The 25,526-nt window shown below is 36.0% G+C and overlaps 3 protein-coding genes across 4 annotated transcripts; 2 read left to right on the top strand and 1 right to left on the bottom strand.

Annotated features, from left to right (window-relative positions):
* Positions 1 to 5,288, top strand: LOC141610946 (hexokinase-2-like). The gene is made up of 9 exons (XM_074429265.1): positions 1 to 565; positions 1,837 to 1,981; positions 2,098 to 2,283; positions 3,117 to 3,191; positions 3,282 to 3,437; positions 3,683 to 3,781; positions 3,867 to 3,997; positions 4,092 to 4,173; positions 4,728 to 5,288. The coding sequence occupies exons 1-9, from the start codon at positions 366 to 368 to the stop codon at positions 5,061 to 5,063; spliced, it is 1,410 nt and encodes a 469-aa protein (XP_074285366.1). The 5' UTR covers positions 1 to 365; the 3' UTR covers positions 5,064 to 5,288.
* Positions 5,289 to 13,420: 8,132 nt separating this feature from the next.
* LOC141610944 (auxin-responsive protein IAA18-like) lies at positions 13,421 to 17,134 on the top strand. Of its 2 annotated transcripts, none has more exons than XM_074429262.1 (6): positions 13,421 to 13,738; positions 14,114 to 14,428; positions 15,550 to 15,830; positions 15,925 to 16,078; positions 16,516 to 16,580; positions 16,853 to 17,134. In XM_074429262.1, exons 2-6 carry the CDS (start codon positions 14,172 to 14,174, stop codon positions 16,897 to 16,899), a joined length of 804 nt encoding a protein of 267 aa, XP_074285363.1. In that variant the 5' UTR covers positions 13,421 to 13,738; positions 14,114 to 14,171; the 3' UTR covers positions 16,900 to 17,134. The 2 variants fall into 2 exon arrangements, with proteins under 2 accessions (XP_074285363.1, XP_074285364.1); XM_074429263.1 differs by lacking the exon at positions 13,421 to 13,738 and adding an exon at positions 13,783 to 13,988.
* Positions 17,135 to 20,529: 3,395 nt separating this feature from the next.
* Positions 20,530 to 24,792, bottom strand: LOC141612897 (uncharacterized). The gene is made up of 4 exons (XM_074431645.1): positions 23,563 to 24,792; positions 23,250 to 23,424; positions 22,070 to 22,330; positions 20,530 to 21,479 (listed from the first exon to the last, which is right to left on the bottom strand). Exons 1-4 carry the CDS (start codon positions 24,790 to 24,792, stop codon positions 20,530 to 20,532), a joined length of 2,616 nt encoding a protein of 871 aa, XP_074287746.1.
* Between the last annotated feature and the right edge of the window lie 734 nt (positions 24,793 to 25,526).

Genomic DNA, 25,526 nt, shown 5'->3' with positions numbered 1-25,526 from the left:
ATAACCTTGTTGATCATTGTAAGATGGGTTTGGAATTAAACCATCCCTCAACAAATTGTTTGCATTTGGGTGTGCCATAACAATATATCAAAATCAATATCAATATAAAATCCAACATTATTATTTTCATTGAAATGAGCAAAATGTCAACCCATCATCACATCACATCATACACAATCCCAAACCTACCACCTCACTACCTATATATACCGCACACAATTTCATAAAAAAAACCCAAACATTTATATCCATCTCGTACATAAAATAATTCATCAAATCTTCAAACTCTTGTAATTTCTTCAACAACAAAAAAAAAGAAAAAAGAAAAAAACAAAGTCTTGTAATTTTTTAACGAGCGGTGGAAAATGGGTGAATGTGAAATTGTAAAGGGTAGTAAAAATTTGGCAGAAATGATGAAAAAAATTGAACAAGATTTCTGGATTTCAAAGGATAAATTGAGAGAAATTGCTAATGATATGGAGTTGAATATGATTAATGGTTTGAAAGATGAAGATTCTAGCCCAATCAAGATGCTTGTTTCCTATGTTGATTCTTTACCTACTGGGTATAATTCTTTTACCCCTTTTTCGATTTTACTGTTTTTTCACTATTCTTGATTGATTTTATCATATGGGTATTATCTTGATTCTGTTTTATTGTTTGTTAGGTTCCTTACGTTTTTATTGTTTCTTTATAAGGCGTATTTTAATCAAACGTAAGACGGTAAATATTGGAATTATAGGATAGGATGTTAGTAAAGTTATACTTTGTTGAGCTGTAATGTCATCACCCTGCTAAAGATTGGTGTTTCTTGTTAAAGAATTGGTTGGCAATTTTGTTAGATTTACAAAGTTTGCGGATTTACAAAGTTGGTCAATTTTTCAACGTGTCATTTCATTTGTGTGATGGGTTTTTACTGATAAGATGACGTTTGTGTCGTAATTGGTATTTGCGTCCAAACTAAAGGTAAACAAATCACCGGGTTTTATATTTGATGATTTCATATAATTGAGGGGTCGAGTTACTAATTACATTTCTAAATTGGGATGGACATGTAATTAGTATGGACCTAACTTCAGCATAAATGTGGAGTACCGAGTTTTATGCTAATTTATCGTAAGCTGTGGCATAATCTTGGAAGGTTTTAATAGCGACCGTGATTTGGTGATAGATGTTGCCGTCTTGGGCAGAATTTAGATTTGGCTAATTGGGAATAAAGTGTTTAGGAATCTACATTTACATCCTAGTGTTGGATAGGATACATAACGAGAACTTGTCGTGTAGAAAGTTGTTAATCTGTGTCTAGTGTTGGATAGGATGCCATGATGTTGCCGTGTTGGGGAGAATTTAGATTTGGTTAATTTGAAATGAAGTGTTTAGGTAGGAACCTACATGGGTATTTGATGGAATATGAAGAGGTTAGCATAGGTAGTGAGAACTTGTCGTGTAGAAAGTTGTTATTCCATTGTAGCACTTTGGATGATTGGAACGCCTTTGGTTTGAGGGTGGTTATTCGAAAAGTATAATTGAGTGATTGGATTACTCTACTTTTAAATCGTCTAGCTTCCAACATTGCAAGATTATACAAATGTGATGGAGAACTTGTGTAAAGTTAAATCAGGAAAAAATGCACAATTCGGACAGTCGTAAATAGTATTCTAATCTTCTTAGGTGCTTACATTTGGATGCCATGATGTTTAGTCCACGATGCTATACGTAAATGGGATTTCAAAATTTTGTCCATATTTGTTTGGCCTGGAAATTCAGATTGCTAGAAATCTTCAAGAAGAGTGTTGTATGAAATTGGGTTATAATCTCATGATTGTTGTGATTCAGAAATGAAGAGGGGCGCTTTTATGCACTAGACCTAGGTGGGACGAATCTTCGTGTAATGCAGGTTAAGTTACAAGGAAATAAGCCTATCAATATTAAATCCGTGTCTAACATGGTGCCTCCAGAACTCAAGGTTGGGAAATCTCATGTGAGTAACTCGCTGCCCCCTTTTGTCGGACAAAATAAATTCATAGATGTTATGTATATTACTATATTATGAGCTCTTAAATTTACAGACGTTTGACATACTATCTCCTTTTCTAGGAACTTTTTGATTATATTGCGGAGAACGTTAAACTTGCTGTCAAATCTGAAGAGGCCGCTCATTTTGAAGTCACTCCTGGCCAAAAACGGGAACTTGGTTTTACATTCTCATTTCCAGTGCACCAGGCACGGATTAATTCGGGAACTCTTCTTAACTGGACAAAAGACTTTAACATACAAGACGCTGTTAGTCTCTCTTCTGCTTCACTTGCTGTTCATTATATTCATATTGAGTATTTGAGTGTTAGCCTTCAAGCTCTTAATACGCTCAACCGAAGTTAGGGTTTGTAGTCATAGAAAAGTATGCTTTGCACATCCTTGTGTAGGTGATGATTCGTGATTCAAATGGTACTCGCTGATTATTTCAGGATTTCATCTTTTGCTTATAATTAAGCCAAACAAGCATAATGGTTTCACATTGTCCTAAATTCCCTGAAGAAGTAGTTCCTCCATTCCATTTATAATGTGTATTCATTTGACTTTGATGATCAATTGATGTTTTACTTTGACCATTAGTTTTTAATGTATATCTGCGAGAAAATATCTGTGAAAGAAATTGACTTTCTTTATTCTTGAAAATATGATCATTAGCAGTTACCACATTGGTAATTGAGTTAGAATGATAAATTTTGAACTCTATACTGAAGTATTGACATATTGTATAGAAATGCGGTTTGTAAATATCAAGAGGGATGTGTTTTCAGGCTGCTATTAGCTTGAAGGACACTTGGTTGAACTACCTAACCAGTGATTTCCTTGGTAAAAACTGTGAAATAGCATTAGTGCAGGCATATGGTCTTTTTTTGGATTTTCATGTGAGAGATCCATACATAAAACGAAACAAGATGCATAGAAACTAAATTATTGAGGAACTCGACACACCATCAATCTTGGACTACCTAACTTTGCTTTGTTCGGTGAACATGGTCTTTTTGTGCAGTCATTCTTGATTAGTCCAATAACGCTTTATATGAGCCATTTGAACCTAATTTTCTGTTAATTTTTGTTGTATTGTGTAGATTGGCAAAGACGTCGTGGAACAGGTGGGGACGGCCTTGAAGAAACAAGGTCTGGATATGGATGTCACTGCCTTGGTGAGTAAAACTGCCCTACGTACAGTATATATTACATATTGTGCCTTTTAATTTTCTGGGAAGTTTTGGCTAACGTCCACATGGACCCAGCTTAATGACACAGTCGGTTCTTTGGCCGGGGGTCGATTCTACAACAAAAATGTTGTTGCAGCTGTGATTTTGGGTACTGGGATGAATGCAGCTTATGTGGAACAGTCTGAAAACATTCTGAAGGAGTATGGCAAGCCACCAGCATCAGGACAAATGGTAAACCTTTCTTCTTTTGTCCTCCCGTCTTTAAAATTTATGTATATAGATGCTATGCAGTATGTCTTCTGCGAGGTGATACAGACCTTGGACTATTTTTGATGCTATGAGTTTTGCACGTGGCGGTCTCACATATGAGACTGACCCAAATCATTGTATTTATCGTCAAGTTATATGGTTAATTGATTCATCTCACATATAAAACCGTTTCATTTAGCTTTTTTGTATTTTTCTTGTCATCGTAGGTTATCAACACAGAATGGGGCAATTATAACTCGCAATATCTTCCCGTGACGGATTATGACCGTGCAATAGACCATGATAGTCCAAACCAACAGAAACAGGTGATTATCTTGAGCATAATGTAACATTGATTAAATTGACAGCATGACATTTTCTGGAATGTTCATTTATCACGATTGTTACTAGATTTTGGAGAAGATGCTTTCTGGTAGATATTTGGGAGAAATTGTCCGTAGAATTCTTCTACATTTAGCTGAAGATGGTGCCCTTTTCGGGAACATTGTTCCTCCAAAGCTTCGACAGCGTAATGCCTTGGGGTATGTATCATATTTGCATCCAGGTTTCGCAGATCATTGTATTATATGTCAACATCTTTATTTATGTTCATTCTATTCATCATCTTGTGTGCAGAACAGAGATTGTTTCAGAAATGCACGGTGACAAGTCTACTGACTTGACCTTGGTTGGTGAAAAGCTAAGAGGTGTTTTGGAGGTATGATTCTTTTCTTTACTTCTGCAGGAACTGTAGGAATATTCTGAATCTTGTCAGTTTCCTATTGTATCATGAAGTAGTAAAGTCCGATGCATTTTGTAAAGCGATTTTTATTTTGGTCATCGGAAAACAACCTCTCTACGCCGGAAAGCATAGGGGTTAGGCTAGGCTGCAACATTCACCCCAGCCATCGTTGCCCTGCCATAGGCAGGAGTTCATTGAATCACTGGATAGTGTTTGTGCTTTTTAGTGCTAGGGCTGGCCTCTCCGGCCTATGGCGAAAAGACCCTCTTAGAAATGAGGGGACTATGTCCCAGGTGTACGTGTCTCTTTTTTAGTACTAACTAGAGCGAGCATCCTAAAGCATTTGACGCTTATCGCGCATAACTTGCTGGAAAGGCTGCTCAAGTCCTGGAGCTAGCTGGTTTTCCCTGAAATGCGTTGAGGCAACTAGAAAAACCAGATTCGGGGAGAACGAGGCGTTGACAAAACAGAAATTCATTTGCCAAACTTTATTTTATGTAAATCTGTAATCCTAAAAATTTGAATTTCAGATACAAAATGCAACCAAGGAGGAGAAGCAGATTGTATTCAAGATATGTGAAATTGTTGCTACAAGAGGGGCTCGTCTTTCTGCCGCAGCAATACTGTCGATCCTAAAGAGGCTGGGGAAGGACAAAAAGCAAGAAGAGGAAACAGTAATCGCTGTAGACGGATCATTGTTCGCAAAGTACGAACAGTTCAAGTCATGCCTGGAGAGAACTCTGCTAGAAGAGTTGCTTGATGATAAAGAAGTTTCAAAGAAGGTTGTTCTAAAACAGTTCACAGACGCTTCTGGTATTGGCGCTGCTCTTGTTGCTGCTTCACACTCATCTTACAGTTGCCATTAATCGACACTGACACGATTTTCCATCTTAAAACCATGTTGTTTCTTTGTTATTCAACGATTTTTACTGCTTACTGTATCAAGATTCTTCAGAGGCAGTGATAGTATATCTCAGTTGTTCATCAAGAAAAGATTTCTTAAAGGGTCAATGTCGTTATTGACCCGTATTACATTGTTGGACACATTCATAAACGGTTTTGAAAAATGATTTATGTTAGCCAACTCCAAATTATTTTGGAAATATGCCGCTTTATAATGACTCGACTCAAATTGTCCCAGCCCGATAATGATAGGGACTAAAGTCCTGTGCCTCTCACTCCCGTTATAGCATCGATAATATATGAGTGGCAAAGTATATTTTCGAGTGATTACGACAACTGTTAATGAAAGTCCCACCGTGACCAGGAATCAGAGTAAATGTGAGTTAATCCCACGTTTTAGACACAGCATTAGAAAGTAAAGCATGATATATGATGGATGATACGAGTTTTGAGGTTAGGAAAGGGATAAGAACATGCACAATGGATCCCTCTTACAAGTTCCTATTGTGGCTGAATGGAGGGTCCATTATATATTATGCAATCATTAGCCATTAGAAACGATAATTATTCTTGCTTGTGGCGAAAATTGGCCTGTGACATCTCAATTCTTTTAACATTATTTTAATCGATTATGAGACGTTACAAGTTTTTAATGCATCACAAATGAAAATTTGTGTACAATGAAGCATGTGTTTATTTATGACAATTGTGTTCGGGTAATAAAACAATATTTGGGCTTGGACTTTCAAATTTGAAATAGATGAACAACTTTTAATTTTGATTTTATGAGGTTTGCATGATTTCACAGTTGTGGACTGTGGTTACACCTGAAAGAACAATTACAACATGGGGACATGGGGTAGACTTGATAAATGGGTCAATTGGGTTGGGTAAATTCGGGTTCGAGTTGTTTGAATTTGCAAGAATTCGAGTTGGGTCTTTTTCGGGTGAGTCGTTTTCAAGTTATTTGGGGATAACAACCAGTTTCCGATAATCAATATTCGGGTCAATTCGGGTCTTGGCTCAAATTCGAGTCCTCAAATCGGGTCGGGACGGGTCTGGTCAGTTTTGCAAGGTCTAATCGAGAGTAAGAAATTCGAACCTAAAACTTATTATCGACTATACTTCCTTCTTAGCCACTAGACTAAGATTTTTTCGGAATAATTACAGACCATTAAAGTAACACCAATTCTTATTGAAGACGGAAACTTTTCGTCACTAGCTGAAGACGAGCTAAATGTCCCCATTTTAACGACAAAATGTGACCATTTTAATGACAAATTATTATAGCTTCGGAAATTATTCTGGTAACTTTTTAGGTAAAATAGTTATATTTTTATCTTAAATGAGTCATATTTTACCCCGTTTTCAGCTTGTGACGAAATGTACTTGTCACAAGCAAGACGCTTTGTTGAAGTAATACCCTCATTGATAAGTCACTAGTGTAGAAGTTCTAAGACCCCCCCTTGGACCATTTGCAATTAAGGCAAATAAACACTGGTCAAACAAGTGTTAGAAGTTGAAGACAATAATCATTGAATACTCCGTATGAGATACTATGTGGCTTATTACTTTCCAAACTAGGAAATTAATTAGCTTTTAATTTATGAGCATGCCACTTAACTTTATTTATGAGTTTTGACTGAACAATATTGCAAAGAAAATCAAAAGCTCACGCAAGTTTCAATCACATGAAAAAGTACTAAGATTGTAACCAATTTAATTAATTAAAAATTAATTAACTTTCTAAATCATGATATTATGCAATGTATTAGAATCATTAGGTCTTGTGAAATTAGTTTGATCATGTAAGGTGGCTTTCTAGGTCATTCTTTCTTATCTATATCTTACTTTTTGCTTATTCCCCGTGCTTCTAATTATCTCTCATCCTTGTTAGATGAGTATAATTAATATGATTAGTCATTTTCATTAGGTGTTAACTAATTATTTAGCGAAAGGTTCTCAAGTAAACAAGCTAAATTAGAGGTTTTATACTTTATAGTAAGGCCCTGTTCTTTTGGACTTAAAGTCACTCTCTATAAGTTAAGTTCAGCAAAATTAAGTTAAGTTCAGAAAAGTTCAGCAAAATTAAGTTAAGTTAAGTTCAGCAAAATTAAGTTCAGAAAAGTTCAAAGAAAATTAAGTTCAAGAAAATTAAGTTCGAGAAAAGTTCAAAGAAAAATTAAGTTCAGAAAAGTTAAGCAGAATAATAAGTTTCATAATATTGACGAGTTTTAAAAAATAGATATAATTTTCGTTCAAATCGGTTGTATAAACAATCCGAGATTAATTATTATTCTATATAATTTTTTCAAAAAAAATAATATTTATTTAAAGCCGAATTCTTACCTATCCCTCGAAGGTATGTTAGAGCATTTTAATTACCGACATTCGTCATTGAGAATGAAAGTTGAAATGGCATTTGGTCAATTGAAAAAAAGGTGGAAGGTCAATTGAAAAAAGGTGGAAGGTGTTAAAAGTTATGCCTCAAATGTCACCTAAGTATCAAATGTCCATTATTGTTTCTAATTTCACACTTCATAATTTTATACGGATGCACACTTATGGGATATCTGTTATACAACATGAGAACGTTCTAGGGACAAAAGATTTCGGCATGTTTGATAAGAAGCGGAAAAAAGCTATGTACAAGGTGCGAAATAACATAGTCAAGAACATTTGGCGAGGCAATGGATTTGACGGGGTGAGCTCAAATGAAGATGAAAAAAGTGACGAGGAAGATGATAATATGGAACTAGATGATTATAAAGAAAAAAAAAAGTAATGTGATTTACTTTTTATTTTTATATATTAGGTAATGTGTACGAAAATATTAACTTATATAAATAAAGTATTTTATAATCTTTATTTGTGTTTTTAGTTATATTTCTTTATTATTATTATTATTAAATATTATTATTATTATTTTTTTTGAAGGGAATTATTATTATTATTATTATTATTATTATTATTATTATTAATATTATTATTATTATTATTATTAATATTATTATTATTATTATTATTATTATTATTATTAGTATTAAGTGAAATTAAATTAAGTTAATTTAAGTAACATTATTTTAATTTAGAAAAGTTAAGCTATTATAAGTTAAGTTCAGCAAAATTCAGCAAAATTAAGTTCAGAAAAGTTCAGCAAAATTAAGTTCAGAAGAATTAAGTTCAGAAAAGTTCAGCAAAAATAAGTTAAGTTCAGCAAAATTAAGTTAAGTTCAGAAAAATTAAGTTAAGTTCAACAACTTTAAGTTCAAAAGAACAGGGCCTTAATCACCCTCTTGTTCATTACCTTGACATAATTTCTCATTTTTAACGCGTCACAAGTTTATGATATTTTACAACTGGTTAAAATGGAAAGGTCGTCCATCTTTTCGTTATAAGCATATATAGCCCTAACTTAGGAGATTCTTGTAGGTATAAAAGAAAAAAGGGAAATTAAATCGTAGATTTGTAGGAAGTAATCGAGTAGATTAACAGAAAAAAAAGTGAAGAATGAAAAATGAGAAGGGGGAAATATGATTATGGTATCCAATCATAGAAGATAGGAAATTCCAGAAAACATGATTGGAATTAGGATTGAGTGATAGTGGCAATCAATGCCATGAGGAAAAAAATGGATTTAAAGCAAACGAGAGGATTTGTTGGAACCAAATCTTAGGTGTCCAACAGATATGACGGCTCTCTCGAAATCACGGATCAACCTGTTATAACGAAGATGTCTTAACCTAATAAATAACATAAATATTATATATCATGATAATATATAGGTTACAAGTTGATCTCCTAATTTATCGTAACAACAAAAAGGTCATATTCAACTTGATTGATACCCAAGAAAGATTATCTTGAATTGACATTAAAATTAAACTAAAACATATAAACATTAAAACAAAATGTAAGCTAGTAACCTTATATTCGATAATGAGTTGAACCACACGGAGCCCCAAGCTATATTACTTGCTAGTCGTGACTCGTGAGTGACTAGCTTGATAAATGAATCAACCAGTCGGGTTAGTTTGAGTTAAGTCACTTTCGAGTTTGCAAGAACTCGGGTCAGATTAGGTCGAGCGAGCTCATTTTAGGTTCAGGATATTTTCGGTCTATTATGATCAAGTCTGTTGGGATAATGGTCAGTTACAATAATAAACATTCGGGTCTGGTCACATTAATTCGGGACATTCAGGCTACAGTAATGTTCAGTTTCGCAATATAAATGTTGAATTGCGTACGAGTCAAATTATTCCGATTGTACTAATTTTAGAAATACTCCCTCATATTCTCAATAACCTTCCCCTTTCATTTTGACTCAAAAATTAAGGAAACAACATAACCCACCATATAATTAAATTGGGGAGTGCTAGGGCGACACCGAGTGTTATTGAATTTGTGTAACACCCTAATTAAATTAATAAAAATATTATAATAAATAATATAATTAATGTGTTTAACAACAAACTTAAAAGGGCAAGGATGTAATTTATAATTAATATTAAGTTTGTTAAAATCATTGACCAAATACTACGTAGTTTTACACTTTTACTGGTTATGGCCTATGGGATTTGGAGATACAAATATTCATGCATTTGCTCCAACATAATTTGTTTCCAAAAATTAATGTACGTAATATATACTAGCTTTATGCATATAGTTAATCGCCATAAAATTCATTCCATTGGAAAATTATAGCACCTTCATCTTATTATTATCATCAAACATCTAGTTAATAACATGTTCTATAAATTTTTTTTATCATGTCATCATCCATAATCTTGATTCTTCAAGCCTCGTTTTACAATTTACATTGCGAACCATGAATATTATAAGTACTATATTGACATAAAATTACAAGTACTATATAGATATTTTTCCCCTGCGTAAATATTCCTCAATTAATTTCTGTGGTCAATGATGATTGATAATTTTACTCAGCTGAATAATAACTAAATCCTCTCTCCTAAAAATTAGCATCAAATCTTGATGGTTGTTACTTTGATTATGTAATCAATAAAAATATACGAATTTCCTATAATACCCTTTATCTTTATGTAAAGAATTAAACTGAAAATGTTAACGAATTTACGTTAATACCCTGGGTGTTACTCAAACTCAGTAACACCCGGTCTCGCTATCTCATTTTCCAATTAAATTTGGACCACACACTATTGACTATTTCACCATATAATTAAATTTGAACCACACAAACACTTTACAAAAATAGAACAAAGCGTCTTGCTTGTGACGGGCTAAGCCCGTCACAAGCTGAAGACCTCTCACAAAAAGGGAGAGGGGACAAGGTGGGGCACCCCCCATGTGCTTCCGCACTCACCTCTCATGGATATTATGTGAGAGGAAATGATATCCGTCACAAGCTTGTGACGGATATCGCCGTCTTCAATGAAATTTTGTAAAAATAGAGATAGGGAATCGCGAAAGTGGTGATTAGCCCCCATAACTTTTACCAATTGTGAAATTAAGCCCCATAACTTACAAATGTAGCAATTAGGCCCCATAACTTTAAATAAAAGTGAAATTGAATCCATTTTTTTTATTTCTAACCAAAATTGCACCAAAAAAAGCAATTTCATCCATTTATACAATTTACCAATACAATAAAATTATTTTTTATATATTTATAAATTGTACGGAGTATGAAATTTATTATACATTTCGGGAAAAAAAATATTCGAATGAATTACATAAAATTTATAATTTGTAGAGAAATTTATATGTATATATCAGTTATATTAAAACTAATAAAAAAAATTATCTAAAAACTATACTAATTAATAAATTATATAAATACTTTTAAAATATTAAAAATTATTTATTGTACAATGAGTTTAAATATAAAATGATTTAATGATATATTTTTGTTAAAAATAAAAACGGGGTTGGATTTCGCTTTTTGTCAAAGTTATGGGGCTTAGTTGCTACATTTGTAACTTATGGGGCTTAATCTCACAATTGGTGAAAGTTATGGGGGCTAATCACCACTTTCGCGGATATGGAAGATATAGTGAATAAACGGAAAGAAAAATAAGGAGGCTTATTAAAAATAAGAGGGAGTATGTAAATAACCCATATAAACCCGACTCAACTAAAATCCAAACCCGACTCAATCAAACCCAACCAAAGACAAACCGTATCCAACCCGTGTGGTAACATCCAAGCCGAAATGGTGTAATGTAGTGGACAAGGCATGTAAAAGTGGAGGTGCTTTCAATCTGCAGGCCACTCACTTGTATTCATCCCAACTTTTCATATTCTAAACGTGATGCCTTTTTCTATCCTTTGGATCTGTTGCAAACCAAAGAATCTAACGGCTGTAAATTATTATTCCATGTAATATTCTTTAATGTGGACCCACCTAATATTAACCCTTGCTTTGACACGAAGATGAAAAAAAAAAAAAAGTGAACAGGTTAATGTTACCTGCTGTAGGAGACATTCATCATTTACTCTGTATTTGTTTTTTTTTTTTACTGCTCAGATTTGTCTGCAAACTGCAAAGTTCAAAGATCCTCCAAATCTTGCTTTTTAGTATTTTTACTATTGTTTGAGCCCTTGTTTTCAGACAAGACAAGAATTTTTTACTGCCTACTTAATTATTTCACCCTCCTCTGACTTGACCTCTTATGGTGATGGGTGGTCTTGGTAGACTTTGAGTATAACTTAAGACGATTTTAAGTCAAAACTTATAATTATTTTGAATGTTTAAATACTAAAATGTCTATTGAAGTAATTTTCACCTGAAAGATAATTCGTATAATAAAAAGTAAATTTATGTAGTTTTTCTTAAATGTTTACAATTATATTTGTGTTTTTTTACAAATAATATATTTTTCATGCAAGATTTTTAAATTTACTTTTCAATAACATAATAATTTTATCTTTATCAATCACTAGCTGCACTGAAATTTAACATTGATATGAACTTTCTCTATTTGATATTCAGATTCAAAAGCCGGAAAACATGAGTGGCTTTAGTTTAATTCTCATTTTTAAAATTTATATAGATTTTAGATGTAAATTTTTAAATTTGCTAAAAACAATGTGGATATAAAATTATTCAATGTGAGGAGAGTGACTAATTACACATTGACACGTAATCAATGTAACAATCCTTAATTTTACCACTATGCCCCGATCCCGATCAATTTTATCTTCTTAGATATCTCAACTTTATTGGAGTATATTACTTCACTTACTAGTTGAATGTTATCTTCATGTATAAGTAATTCTTCATTTGGTGAACATAGTATAGAATTCGAAATTCTTCTCCAAATGTTATTCTACATCTTTCTTTTACTAAAATTAATCAAAAGTATTACAAAATGTAAAACACTAAAGCTTTCCATTTTAGCAATCAAAACAAACTTAACCAAGTCACCACTTACCTCATCTTCAGATTAAGAGCCCGGACAATAATAGTAATAATAATAGGATTACGATAACGTTAAACAAAGTATGAGAAAAGTTATTCACGGACCATCACAACACATCAAATTGTCCAAAATATGCTAATCTACTTATTTCAAGTATAAAATCAATAAAAACTAAACACGTATCTATATCTAATCCAAAGCCGCATTTAATCGCTTCTAAACAAAACGACATCCGCCCCGCCCCTGGTAATCCCCTTGCTCGCTTTAATTTGTAACCACCTACCTCACTTAAGTAACTCATGCTGAAAACAGAAATTTAAGTCCCCACCACTCCTACTACTAGACTAGTAAGTGACCTCTGATCTGTTGAAATGACTCCAATTCCAATTGGTAAAGAATCTTCTTCCTTATTTTTTTTTTGTACTTTATTTTATTTCTCCGGTAATATATTTATTTATCCGCCCAACTTAAAAGTCCCGTCACTCGTAATATGTAATATGTAAACGGGTTAAATACACTCTCTTTTGTATATAAACTTGACAAAATTGAACCAACACCCGAATTAGAGACTTGCATATGAACCGAAACAAGAATTGAACAATTGAACAAAGCTTAACAAACTCGGCCCAAATATTTATTATCGGAAGTTGATTGTTACCCTCAAATAACTTAAAAGGAACTATTCTAAAATGACCCAGCCCGACCTGAATTCTTGTAAACCCGAATAACTCAAACCCGAATTGACCTGAACTCGACTCGATTGACCCTTTTACCAGATCTACAAATTTTATATTAATCTATAGCTGAGTACGTATAATTTCCCGCTTTAAATTTAAGAGAGATATTACCGTCATAGAGGGGTTTGTGCAACTTTATTATCTCCCTCTACTTTTTTTCCCCTCTCTCTAAAACCAAAAGGATATTTATAGTGTCTTGTGCTTCATAACAAAGAAGGTCAGCACAGCACGCTTTGCTTTTCTTTTCATCTCTCACACACCCTCCAACATTTTCTCCGTTTTTTCTTCCAACATTTGTAATAAAATCAAAAATAAATTCCCTTATTTTTATTATTAAAATTATTATTATTAAAATATTAATATACATCCTTTTAATTTATCTAATCATTAATCTCAATTGCAAAAAAGTTGATATATAGACCCACTTAAGCATGCTTGCAGCAAAAAAAAGAAGCTCATAAAAATTTCAATCATTTTTTTTCACAACAAAAAGCAAAGGTTGGTAGTTTCATTAATTTAATGGGGTATATTTTTAATTTTTTATTCCTTTAGTGGGTCTTACATTAAATTTTTGTGTTTATATAACTTGGAATTTTACTAATTTTTTCAACATTAATTCTTATAAAACATTAATATTATATTTCTAGGAATTATCTGTGTTTTTGGTAGTTAAAAACATGTGGGTTTCATGATTACATTATGTTGGTTTTATTCTTTGTATTTTGAGTTTTGGTTAACAACACTTTAGGTAAGGTTGCGTACATTCGACCGCTTACGTTACGTTAACACACTGGGGTGTCGTTGTTGTTGTTGTTGTCGATATTGTTGTATTTTTATATAATTACTGTAATAATTATTTTTTGTGAATTTCAGGTAATTTCTGGGATTCTGAAGCAAAATTAGCGAAAATCATCATCTGGGTAATTCTGAAATGGGTGAAATTAGTCCAAAATTACTTGATTTAATGATGAACAAAAGAGAAAATGAGTGTTTTTATGATCATAATCCATCTTCATGTGATGAAAAGAAGCTTGAATTGAAGTTAGGTTTACCTTGTGAAGAAGATTGGCAAAACAAACAAGTTAGAGAGAGAAAGAAACAAGATTCACTTCTCTCTCTAAATTACCTTAACAACAATGGTGGTGGTGGTGTTAGAGTACAGTCACAGTCTACCATCTCTCAGAAAAGGTAGTACTCCGTACTTTTTTACAGAGTTACAGTCAACTTTGATGCTCTTTGTCTTATTTTTGTCCCGGTCCGGTCCGTCTGCCTTAAGACGGATATATCCATTTTACAATTAAAACGGGTCAAGTATGAATTTGTGTTTGTGCATTTAATTCATGTATTTATTGATGTATTACATGTAGTGGATCCTTGTTGGAATTTCATGGTGGTGTTGTTTGATTCCGAGTCTCGGTACCACCCTCTCTCGCATAAATTGTAAAACATGTAATGAATTGTTGGGTAGTTGGTAGAATAGTAAATACTGTACCAGGGTAGATATCTGAAGTTTTCTTGATTATTCCAAATATTGTTGTGTTCCATGAAGAATTTTGTTATCTTGTGTTCATGTCTTGGCAATTTTAGGATTTGTTTGATTGATTTGATTTCTCTTGTTTCTGTCTGTTGTCCTTTCATTATCCTTGCAAGCATCAGTTGAATTGTTTTCTCCAGATCACAAGTATTATTGATTTTGTACTGTATTAAATTTGGATGTTTCTTACATTTTGTTGTAGTTGTACAGTAGTATACTGTACTTCTTTGGTATGTTTAAGGGTTTATCAATCAATTCATACCTCCTTGACCCGTTTTACACTTAGGACGGTCATTTGTTGTCCTTTTCCATTTTGAGGTGTCTGACTCATTTGTTGTCCTTCCTAATTTAAGCGTGAACTTGATGAACAATTTGATCATTTGCCTTCAATTAGTTTCACTTGTCATTTGTTAATTGGCCGCCTCCTCTTTCCTTGGGCTTTGTGTCAAAACCAAAAGACAACAATTGACCGGGACGAAGGGATTAACTTGCAATTAATCTTACCATGTAAAAATGTGAATATGGCCTTTATGGGTATCTATATTGAATCTTCGATGTTAATTTAGTCGTCTTCTGATCTTGTTATCGATAGTGGGAGTAATTGTAGTGCTGCCCCAATTCTAGTTATGGGTTGATTTCTACATGTTTCTTGTAGTTTAACCTGGCAGTAAAATTTACATATTGATATTACAGTCTTACTGGGTATCTATGCATCTTTGATGATAAATAATTTGTGTTTTTGCTTCTAATTGATGTGGGTGGGTAATAATTGTAGAGCTGCTCCTACACCAGTTGTGGGTTGGCCTCCAATTCGATCGTTTAGGAAGAACCTAGCAAGCTCTAGCTCTGGTAAATCGAGTGCTGAACCACAGACTGTGATCCCAACCAAGCCTGCGAATGAGAAACGACCTGCTGCTGAAAACTCGAACAAGGGTCTCTTTGTCAAGATTAATATGGATGGTGTCCCTATTGGTAGGAAAGTCGATCTGAATGCTTATAACTGCTATGACAGCCTCTCGTCTGCCATCGACACGCTTTTTAGAGGTCTTCTTACAGGTACCATCATATTTTCGTGTCTGGTCGATTTTGTACTTTTACGTTTTGTTGTATGCCACATATTAGTTCATATTGCGATTATTCATCTATTCAGCGCTACAAGTCTCTTCGTCTGCTGGTGGGATGGAGAACAAGCAGAACAATGAGCAGAAGCCGATTACTGGATTGTTAGATGGAACCGGGGAATATACTCTCGTTTATGAGGATAATGAAGGAGACAGGATGTTGGTTGGAGATGTCCCATGGCAGTAAGCATCTTATTCATTCTTTACCTTTTTAAAATCCGGCTATAAAAAACTCGTAACTTTTCCGTCTTAAGAAAAGAAAGCTATAATCTAATCTGGAATAGTTGTTGGAAAATCAGATTAGGATTCCTACCTAGTTGACAATAATAAAGCATTATTTTTGTCTTTGTTTTGTTGTTTTGTCAAGCATTACGCAATACCCGATGAAAATGGTATGTTATGCTTCTAATCTTTGTCGGGATTGTCTTAATTAATCAACAAGCGCCCATAATTTAAAGCAAAAACTTTTGACAATTGCAGAGAGTTGTGTTTTTGTTTAGTAGCTTAACAGTATCTTAATTTTGTAGTTTTAATTAGTAGAATAATCGTACTTCGTCAATTATGAGTCAGCAATACTGAATAAGTCGAAATGTGACGTAAACTACTTTGTTTTTATACAGGATGTTTGTATCAACTGTTAAGAGGCTACGGGTTTTGAAGACTTCTGACCTCCCTACACTGCGCCGTAAGTTTTGCTTTTGTTAATTCGTCTAATCTTACTCAAAGACTAATTAGGAGTAGAAGATAATTGTTGCAACAGATGAAAGTAGACCCTTCTGAACCGTGTTCTATGCACGATTACTGAGTTAAATATGGTTAATTCGTAGATTTTGTGATGACAACAGACATGCTACAATTTAAATATTGAATGAGAAGTAGAAAAAGAAAACAGAACGTCGAAAAAAGGACACTAGCAGGATTTGTTATTGAGAAACCGAAATGTGTTGTGATTTGCAGGTGTTGGTAAGAAAGACAAGCTGATGGTCGAGAATGGATCAAAGTGAAGAAGAGAAGCTGAAAGCTGGTTGCTTATTCGAGTAGAGGGTTTATTGTGTTTAATTAACCTAGTTTTAAAGTTTTTGCCTGCTGAAACTACAAAATACTGAAGATTGAGCAGATAATGTGTATTCTGGTCTGATTTTATTTTCCTAATTACCTATGTAAAAAGGAGACAAGCCAAACTTATGATTTTTGTTCTGGATTTGCGTTTTATTAGTGGTGATAGAACTCTTGTCGAAACTCCATTTTCCTTGTGTTCGCTGTAGCCGATTTGAATTTCCGCCATAACGGTCAAAATGTGGTAGGATAAAACCACTTGTGAAAAATTAGTTCACAGTTTTTTTGTGCTGTTCTGACTTATTTTTATGCAATTTAGAAAAAAGCGATTGTGACATTCCGAAAATTGGGGCAATGTTTTTTTTTCTAAAGGTAAAATGTTTGAAGTTAGTAATTCCGAAAAAGTGCCATATTTACAACCGTTGTATCTTACCGACACCTTTTCTTCTGTGTAAACCGGAGTTTTCACCATCGACAAAAGTGAGTAATCGCCTCGATGCATGCGAGGTAAACAGCTGGCCAGTTGTAAGTTTACCCATGCAATTACTTTTTTTTTTTTTTTTTTAACTGCATGCTCTTGCATCAAAATTCATAAAAATACACAAAATTTAAATTATACTGGTAGGAGATGTCAGCATAAATTAAGGAAAAAAGTAGTCAGGATCTGGATGACTTTAATTCTCCAGAAGTTAATTCCTTTTAGTGCAGAGTGGTAAGTATCTGTTTTGGGATTTACTGTGTTTGGTAATTCTTTTTCCTTTGGTTTATCAGAACCTACTCTCTAGTCTCTACTTCTCCATTAAAGTACACACAGAGTCACAGACTATACACCTAGCACTGCTCTCCTCTATTGTGTAGGACTGTAGGCTCGATCGATGAGTTTTACTGTGTATTCAATTTGGGTGAGTAAGCTACCTTTATGGCTTTCTGTATGTTCATTCCGTCTTAAAATTAAAACGGTATTATATAGCATCCTACTTGCATAGATATGACGAGTTTTTTTTTGTTAATGTTTAAACATTCTGCTTTTAGCTTGTCTATGTGTTACCCGTTTTAAGTTAAATACGAATATGCGTAAAAAATATGCGTGTTTGTAAATGCGTAAATAATATTGTCCGTTGTACAAGAGTTTTTACCAACTAAATACTAATCCATCTATGTAGTATTTACTTGTATTCCTTATCACAAAATCTCATTGAAGATGGCGATGACGGATACTATTTCCTCTCACAAAATACCCATGAGAGGTGAGTGGGGAAGCACATGGGGGTGCCCCACCTTGTCCCCTCTCCCTTTTTGTGAGAGGTCTTCAGCTTGTGACGAGATTAGCCCGTCACAAGCAAGACGCTTTGCTTATACAGTTGACTCAAACGCCACTAGTGATGGCTAGGGCCTAGGGGGGTGAAGCTAAGCCTAGGCTAGTCAGGCCAGGGCTCGGACGAGTTTTTTGAGAAAAAAAGTATACGCGATAAGATTTTTTGCAACAATAAAAATAACCATGGATAAGAAATGTAGTCATGTTAGATACGATTGATGTTTTGACTCTAGGTAGAATTTCTACTTAGCTTCGTCCCTGACTCCCTGCCTCTAGACAGCCTTTATTTGTTAGGATTTGTTATTTGTTTATTAGCAAATTCCACTACGTCGTTGTTATGATTGATGTGTCTATCTCAGATTCTCAGAATTTAAATCTAGCTTCGTCCCAGCCTCTAGAAGGACTTTATTTGTTAGGCTCGTTAGGATTTACTCCCTTCTATTTATAATAAACTTTCCCTTTCATTTTAACACAAAAATTAAGGAAACACACTACCCACCATATAAATAAATTTGGACCACACAAATACACTACCCCACCATATAATTAAATTTGGACCACATAAACACTTACCAAAAAAGGAAATAGGTAAGTTTATATTGAATAGAAGAGAGTATTTGTTGGCGATTTCCACTACGTCGTTGTTTTGTACATGGCAAACAGATGAGTATGCCAACTTGAAGCAACCTTTCTATGACGTAATGATGACATTGTAAATATGTAATTTATAAAGGGGGAATTGTGAAAATGATGGTCCAAAGGGATGCCTAAGCACTAACAAAATGTTTGTCTTATAAATGCAAGTGTTATCTTAAGACAAATACTGCCGTTCTAACAAAGGCCGACTGTTATTTGTTAGGATTTGTTAGTTGGCAATTTCCATTACGTCGTTGTTATGTACATGGCAGACCGATGGATGAGTATGCGAAGTTGAAGCAACCTTTGTATAACGTCGTAATGATGATATCGTAAATATGTATTTAGTACTATGCTACAATCGTATAAAAGAGGAATTGTGACAATGGTGGTCCAAAATAGGGAGGAATAGAATGAAATGTGAAGCAAAAAGAGAGAATGGGGTGTATTGAAGGGTCATATTCTATGAGAGCTGCCTAACTGTGGGGAAATCACATTTGACTGTTTCCATTTTGAACGAAAAGCATACTTGTACAATAGAGACATTCCTTTTCTAGGGGGGATGTTTCATCTTCTTCATTTATAATGGGCTTTGTATACGTGGGGGAGTAAATGATTTGAAAGTCTTCTGACCTTTATTCCAATTTATCACTATGGGCATCGCAATGTCTATTGTCGATTACAATTTACAATGCGTAAATTCACTCGTTCAGTGTGTTCAATGGGTAATTACTCGTTGAATTTTACTCCATTCTCATGGACATGGATCAAATGAATCCTTGATTTTAATTATGTGCTTAAAAGAAACAGTAGTTGAAAATTAGTGTGTAAAAAGATCGTTGTGTATGATACGAGATGTTTTGGAAATCGTAATTGTGTTATTGATATTAGGAAGCCTTTAGCTTAAATAGTTTACAAAGCCCTTAGAATAGGGAGGACCAAATCAAACGGAATATATGACTTAACAAACTCGGCCTAAGATTACGATATTAGTTAATATTACGATATACTTCCCTAATACAACCCCCCCCCCCCCTCAAGTTGGAGTGTGGAGGTCTAAAACGCCCAACTTGCGAAGAAGATATTGGAACGGTTGAACACCCAATGCCTTCGTAAAGATGTCAGCCAGCTGCTCAGTCGTCGGGACATGAGCCGGTACTATAAGTCCCTCCGTGATGGCATCACGGACAAAGTGACAATCAACCTCAATATGCTTCGTGCGCTCATGGAACACAGGATTTTGGGCGAGATGAATAGCGGATTGACTGTCACAATATAACTGTATAGGACAAGAGAAGGAAACATCTAAACTTTGAAGCAAACCTTTGAGCCATTTGAGCTCACAAACAATAGCAGTCATGGATCGATATTCGGCTTCAGCAGATGAAAGGGAGACTGTATGTTGCTTTTTCGTCTTCCAGGAAACCGGTGACTGCCCAAGGAAGACGAACCAGCCCGAGACTGAACGTCGAGTCAAAGGACACCCAGCGTAATCAGAATCACACCACCCAGAGATAGTTAAGTCACTATCCGAGCGTAAGAGAATTCCTTGACCCGGACTGCCCTTAAGATAACGAACGACTCGCAAAGCGGCCTCCATATGGGCATGCCGTGGCTCCTTCAAGAACTAGGAGAGAATATGAACAACAAAAGACAAATCCGGACGAGTAACGACCAGGTAAACGAGACGACCGACAAGACGACGATAACGTTCTGGGTCATCAAGGAGAGAACCGTTATCCGTACGCAACTGATGATGTTGTTCGAGCGGGGTAATAGCCGGCTTAGCCCTCAATAAACCAGTCTCGGATATAATATCAAGAGCGTATTTACGCTGATTAAGAAAAATACCTTCGCTACTCCGAGCTACCTCTAGACCGAGAAAATACTTCAAGGTACCCAAGTCCTTCATATGAAAGCAAGTACTCAAGTATGTTTTGAATGATGCAACAACCTGAGAGTCATTACCAGCTATAACGAGATCGTCTACATACACAAGGACATGTAAACGTACCTCATTGACTGAATAAGTGAACAAAGAGTAATCAGAGTAAGACTGACGAAAACCATAATCACGAAGGGCACCCGCAAGCTTGGCAAACCAGCACCGAGGAGCCTGACGGAGACCATAAAGAGATTTTTTTAAACGACAAACCTGACCATCTTTTCCATTTTTAAATCCCGGAGGTAGTTTCATATTAACTTCTTCTGCTAGATCGCCATGAAGAAATGCATTATGGACATCCATTTGATGAAGTTCCCATTTCTTTACGGCAGTCACAGCGAGAAAGGTGCGAATGGTTACCATTTTGACAATCGGAGCAAAGGTCTCACCATAATCCAGCCCCTCCACCTGATGATTGCCAAAAACAACTAAACGGGCTTTATAGCGTTCAATGGAACCATCCGACTTATACTTAATTTTATAGACCCAACGACAACCAAGAGCCTTTTTATCAGAAGGAAGGTCAGTCAACTCCCAGGTGCCATTATTTCCGAGAGTCGTAATTTCATTTTGCATTGCCTGGCACCAATTATCATCCCGAACAGCTACTTTAAAGGAAGTTGGTTCAACACCTGTAGTTATAGCCTAGGTAGCACGGACACTTCTCCTAATCAGCCGTCTCGTGTCCGACACCGTGTCAGACACCGACACTCCTCGGACACACGTCAAAACGTGTCAGACACCTATAAAGCCGTGTCTAACTTTCTACATTTATTCGGGCACGTGTCTGACGCGTGTCCATGGTATTTCGGCCGTGTCCGACGCGTGTCCATGACATTTGGATATCATTTGGGGTGAATGATGTTCTTTACGCATGAAATGAGCTATCGAAAGATATTCATTAAAAGATTCGTTTGGATGGTAAATGAAAATGAGTTATAATCAAGGGTAAGTTTTAGCTTCACTTATTTAAATTTAATATCAAATACTTTTATAAAAATAAAATCGAAAGTTTATAGTTATAAAATATATATTTTATTAAATTTAGATAACGTGTCCCGTGTCCTAAATTTCAACGGATGCCGTGTCACGTGTCCGTGTCGTGTCCGTGTCCCGTGTCCGTGTCCGTTTTGGTGCTACCTACTTATAGCTGCAAGGAAATGGATATGGCGCGACGAGAATTTATCACAATTAACGTAATTGGCTAAAGAATAAGGAGTACCTGAGTCCGATGACGAGGGAGTTGATGAGCTAGGCTGGGATGGACTTTTAGTTGTATCGAGAACATAACCACGCAACCTCGAATTAGGAAACTTAGCACGTTGACCACGACCCATATCGGTAGCCATAGGATTACGACCCGTGCTAAGCTGATCCGTGCTAGGCTGAGCAGGCTCGGTCTCGGTGGAGGGCTTTGGCACGGTTTCAGAAGCACCGCTGGCCACGGTTTCAGGAGCACCGCTGGCCACGGTTTCAGGAGCACCTGTGGGTGTGTCAATGGTCGAAGTAGCAGACCCCCCCCCCCCCTTCACCCATGTGGTGGGATATGTCATCATCAAAATCGAAAGATGTCGGGGCAAGAGGCCCAGGCGGTGTAGGGTCAGGAGCAGCTAGAGGAAAAGAATCCTCATAAAAAATGACATCGCGAGAGACAAAAAATGTGTCCGTCACAAGGTCGTAAACCTTCCATCTTTTTGTATTATGTGGGTAACCAAGAAACAAACATTTTCGACTTCGTGGCTCAAATTTATCACCGTTAGTCTTTTGATTATGGACAAAACAAAGGCAACCAAAAACGCGCAAGTTATTATAAAAAGGAGCGACCCCCAAAAGAACCTCAAATGGCGTTTTATGCCCAAGTAAAGCATAGGGCGTACGATTAATGAGATAAGCAGTAGTAAGTATGCATTCACTCCAAAGTTTTTTAGGAAGGTTACCTTGGAACGAAGGGCCCGTGCGACATTTAAAATGTGACGGTGTTTACGCTCGACGCGTCCATTCTGTTGCGGTGTACACACACAAGACTTTTGAAAATGAATACCATTTTGAAAAAAATAAGCAGCCATACAATTAAATTCATTCCCGTTGTCGCTGCGCACCATCTTAACCTGCTTAGAGAATTGCTTTTGTATCATAGATAAGAAGCTCATAAACATCTCAGTAACCTCAGTCTTATCTATAAGTAAATAAACCCACACAGACCAAGAACGGTCATCAACAATAGTGAGAAAATATTTGGCACCGCAAGACGACGAAATATGATAAGGACCCGGCCCATAAGTCGCAGTGAATTAAATCAAAAATATCCGTAGCAATATTGTCACTTAAATCAAAAGAATTGCGATGTTGTTTAGCGAGATGGCACACATCGCACACCAAGCTTTTATTTGAACTAAAATTACGAAGGGAAGGTATAAATTGAACCACTTTCTCAGCCGGGTGGCCAAGGCGACGATGCCATAAAGCAGCTGAACCCTCCGAGCCCACCTTATGAACCGAGAGCCTGTCATCCGAGCGAAGAAAGTAAAGTCCATCCCGCAACTCACCGACTCCAATCATCGTCCTCGAGGAACGGTCCTGTATAAGACAAGAGTCTTTAGCAAATTGTAATAAATAATCATTATCGGTCGTTAATTGAGAGACGGAAATTAAGCTGCAAGTAAGGCTAGGAACAAATAAAACCCGACGGAGCACAATCCCACTCGTGAGTCGCACCGTACCCATAAGAGAGGCCAAGACCTGCTGCCCATTAGTAAGGCCAACGGGTCTCGTAGGAATATCACATTGCTCCGTAAAACAACTCAAATCGCCTGTGACATGGTTAGAAGCACCTGTATCGATAATCCAAGTAGAAAACATACCGCTTAACCGTTCAGACGAGAAGACGGAGTGAGTAGAAGAAGGCACATTAGCTCCGACAAATAGGTAATTGGCGTGGACAGAGGACCCCGTGGTTGAACCCGCCACCCCAGATGCAGACCCAACACCCCGTTTCTTGTGCAAATCAGCAAGTGTGCGAGGGCGTGACCCCCACCAGTCCGGAAATTTGTTCAGTCGAATAAAACAGGAAGCGAATTCATGCCCATTCACATTGCAGTGGGAACAAAACAACTTCCGGCGCTCGACTTTCTCAGCCTCTCGAATTGCCTTCCATTCAGCGGGAGTGCGTGATGCACTAGGGACCGCATAGGCAACAATGTCTGGTGTGTCGGAGTGTGACGGAGCAGACAGAAGAAGACGTTCTGCCTGAAGGGCAGCATGATAGCCGCGGTTCAAGGAGGGAAGCGGGTCAAGTTGAATTTGTTGATTGCGGCGGGTACCGTATAGGCTATGGTCGAGACCCATAAAAAATTGATGGAGTCTCTCATTGTCAAGTCGTTGGAGGGCTTTAGTAGAGATGTCACAGTGACATCGACCACACTTGCACGCAAAGGGCGGTTCGTAAATCGCTAAAGCATCCCATAAAGTTTTTAATTTACCATAATATTCGGTAATTGACATACCTTTTTGCTGTTTACAGTTGTCGAGATCAGATTTAAGGGCATGAATTGTCGTGCCATCAACCACCGCAAATCGCTCCTCGAGTTCCTTCCACAGTGTAGCCGCGTCTTCAACGTATGGGACACTGGTCAGAACGGATTCATCGATGGTATGTCGAAGCCATTGAACGATGGTGCAATTTACTACCTCCCATTGTTCAAGCAGCTTAGGTTCGGTTGGTTTGGGTACGATACCGTCACAAAAGCCAAATTTGCGACGAGATTTAAGAGACATTTGGATGGAGCGACTCCAATCTTCGTAATTATTACTTGTAAGCATGACGTTTGAGATTTTAATTCCCGGAATGTCATGAGATCCGAGATAAAAAGGAGAAAGGGGATCGATTTTAAACTCAGACGAGCCATTTTTGTTGCCTGAGGAGGTGTCGAGAGTTTCGCCTGTCATGACGAGAAAGGAGAAAACGTGAAGGAAAAATTAGGGTTTGAAATTTTTTTGTGAGAAACCTGGCTGCTCGATACCATGATACGAGATTACGAGATGTTTTGGAAATCGTAATTGTGTTATTGATATTAGGAAGCCTTTAGCTTAAATAGTTTACAACGCCCTTAGAATAGGGAGGGCCAAATCAAACGGAATATATGACTTAACAAACTCGGCCTAAGATTACGATATTAGTTAATATTACGATATACTTCCCTAATAGTGCATATTATATACTTTCTTTGTTTTATTGAATTATCGGAAAATTCACGTGGTATCCCTAAACTTCGCCATTTTGTACGTGGTATCTAACTTTTTAAGTTTGTGCACAGGGTACCCTTAAGCTTTGATTTTCAAGTATGACGTGTCCTTTTTATCGTTCTTAAAATCTTCAATTGAGCATAAACCATAGACCGGAAATCGGAATTGAACAATTTTTTTTTCAAACTTGATTATCTTTTCGAGATCTATAATTTTATAAAACGAAAAACGGTCATTCATAAATTTAAGATCGAAATTACGGTTGATTTAAGGTTGTCGGAAAAATAAAACCCTATAAAATGCCCGTCGACAATTTTTTTATCTCAAATCGTAGATTATGAAAAGAAAATTATTTTAGGACAAAAAAAGACCGATTCCGAATTTTGATGTAGGAGTTACGCGCAATTGAAAGTTTTTGTAGCGACAAAAAGGGCATA

Source organism: Silene latifolia, chromosome 11 (assembly GCF_048544455.1).
Source record: "Silene latifolia isolate original U9 population chromosome 11, ASM4854445v1, whole genome shotgun sequence".
In the NCBI taxonomy this organism is placed as follows: domain Eukaryota; kingdom Viridiplantae; phylum Streptophyta; class Magnoliopsida; order Caryophyllales; family Caryophyllaceae; genus Silene; species Silene latifolia.
Note: the sequence above shows the minus strand (reverse complement) of the source record. Positions and strands in the feature narration are given on the sequence as shown.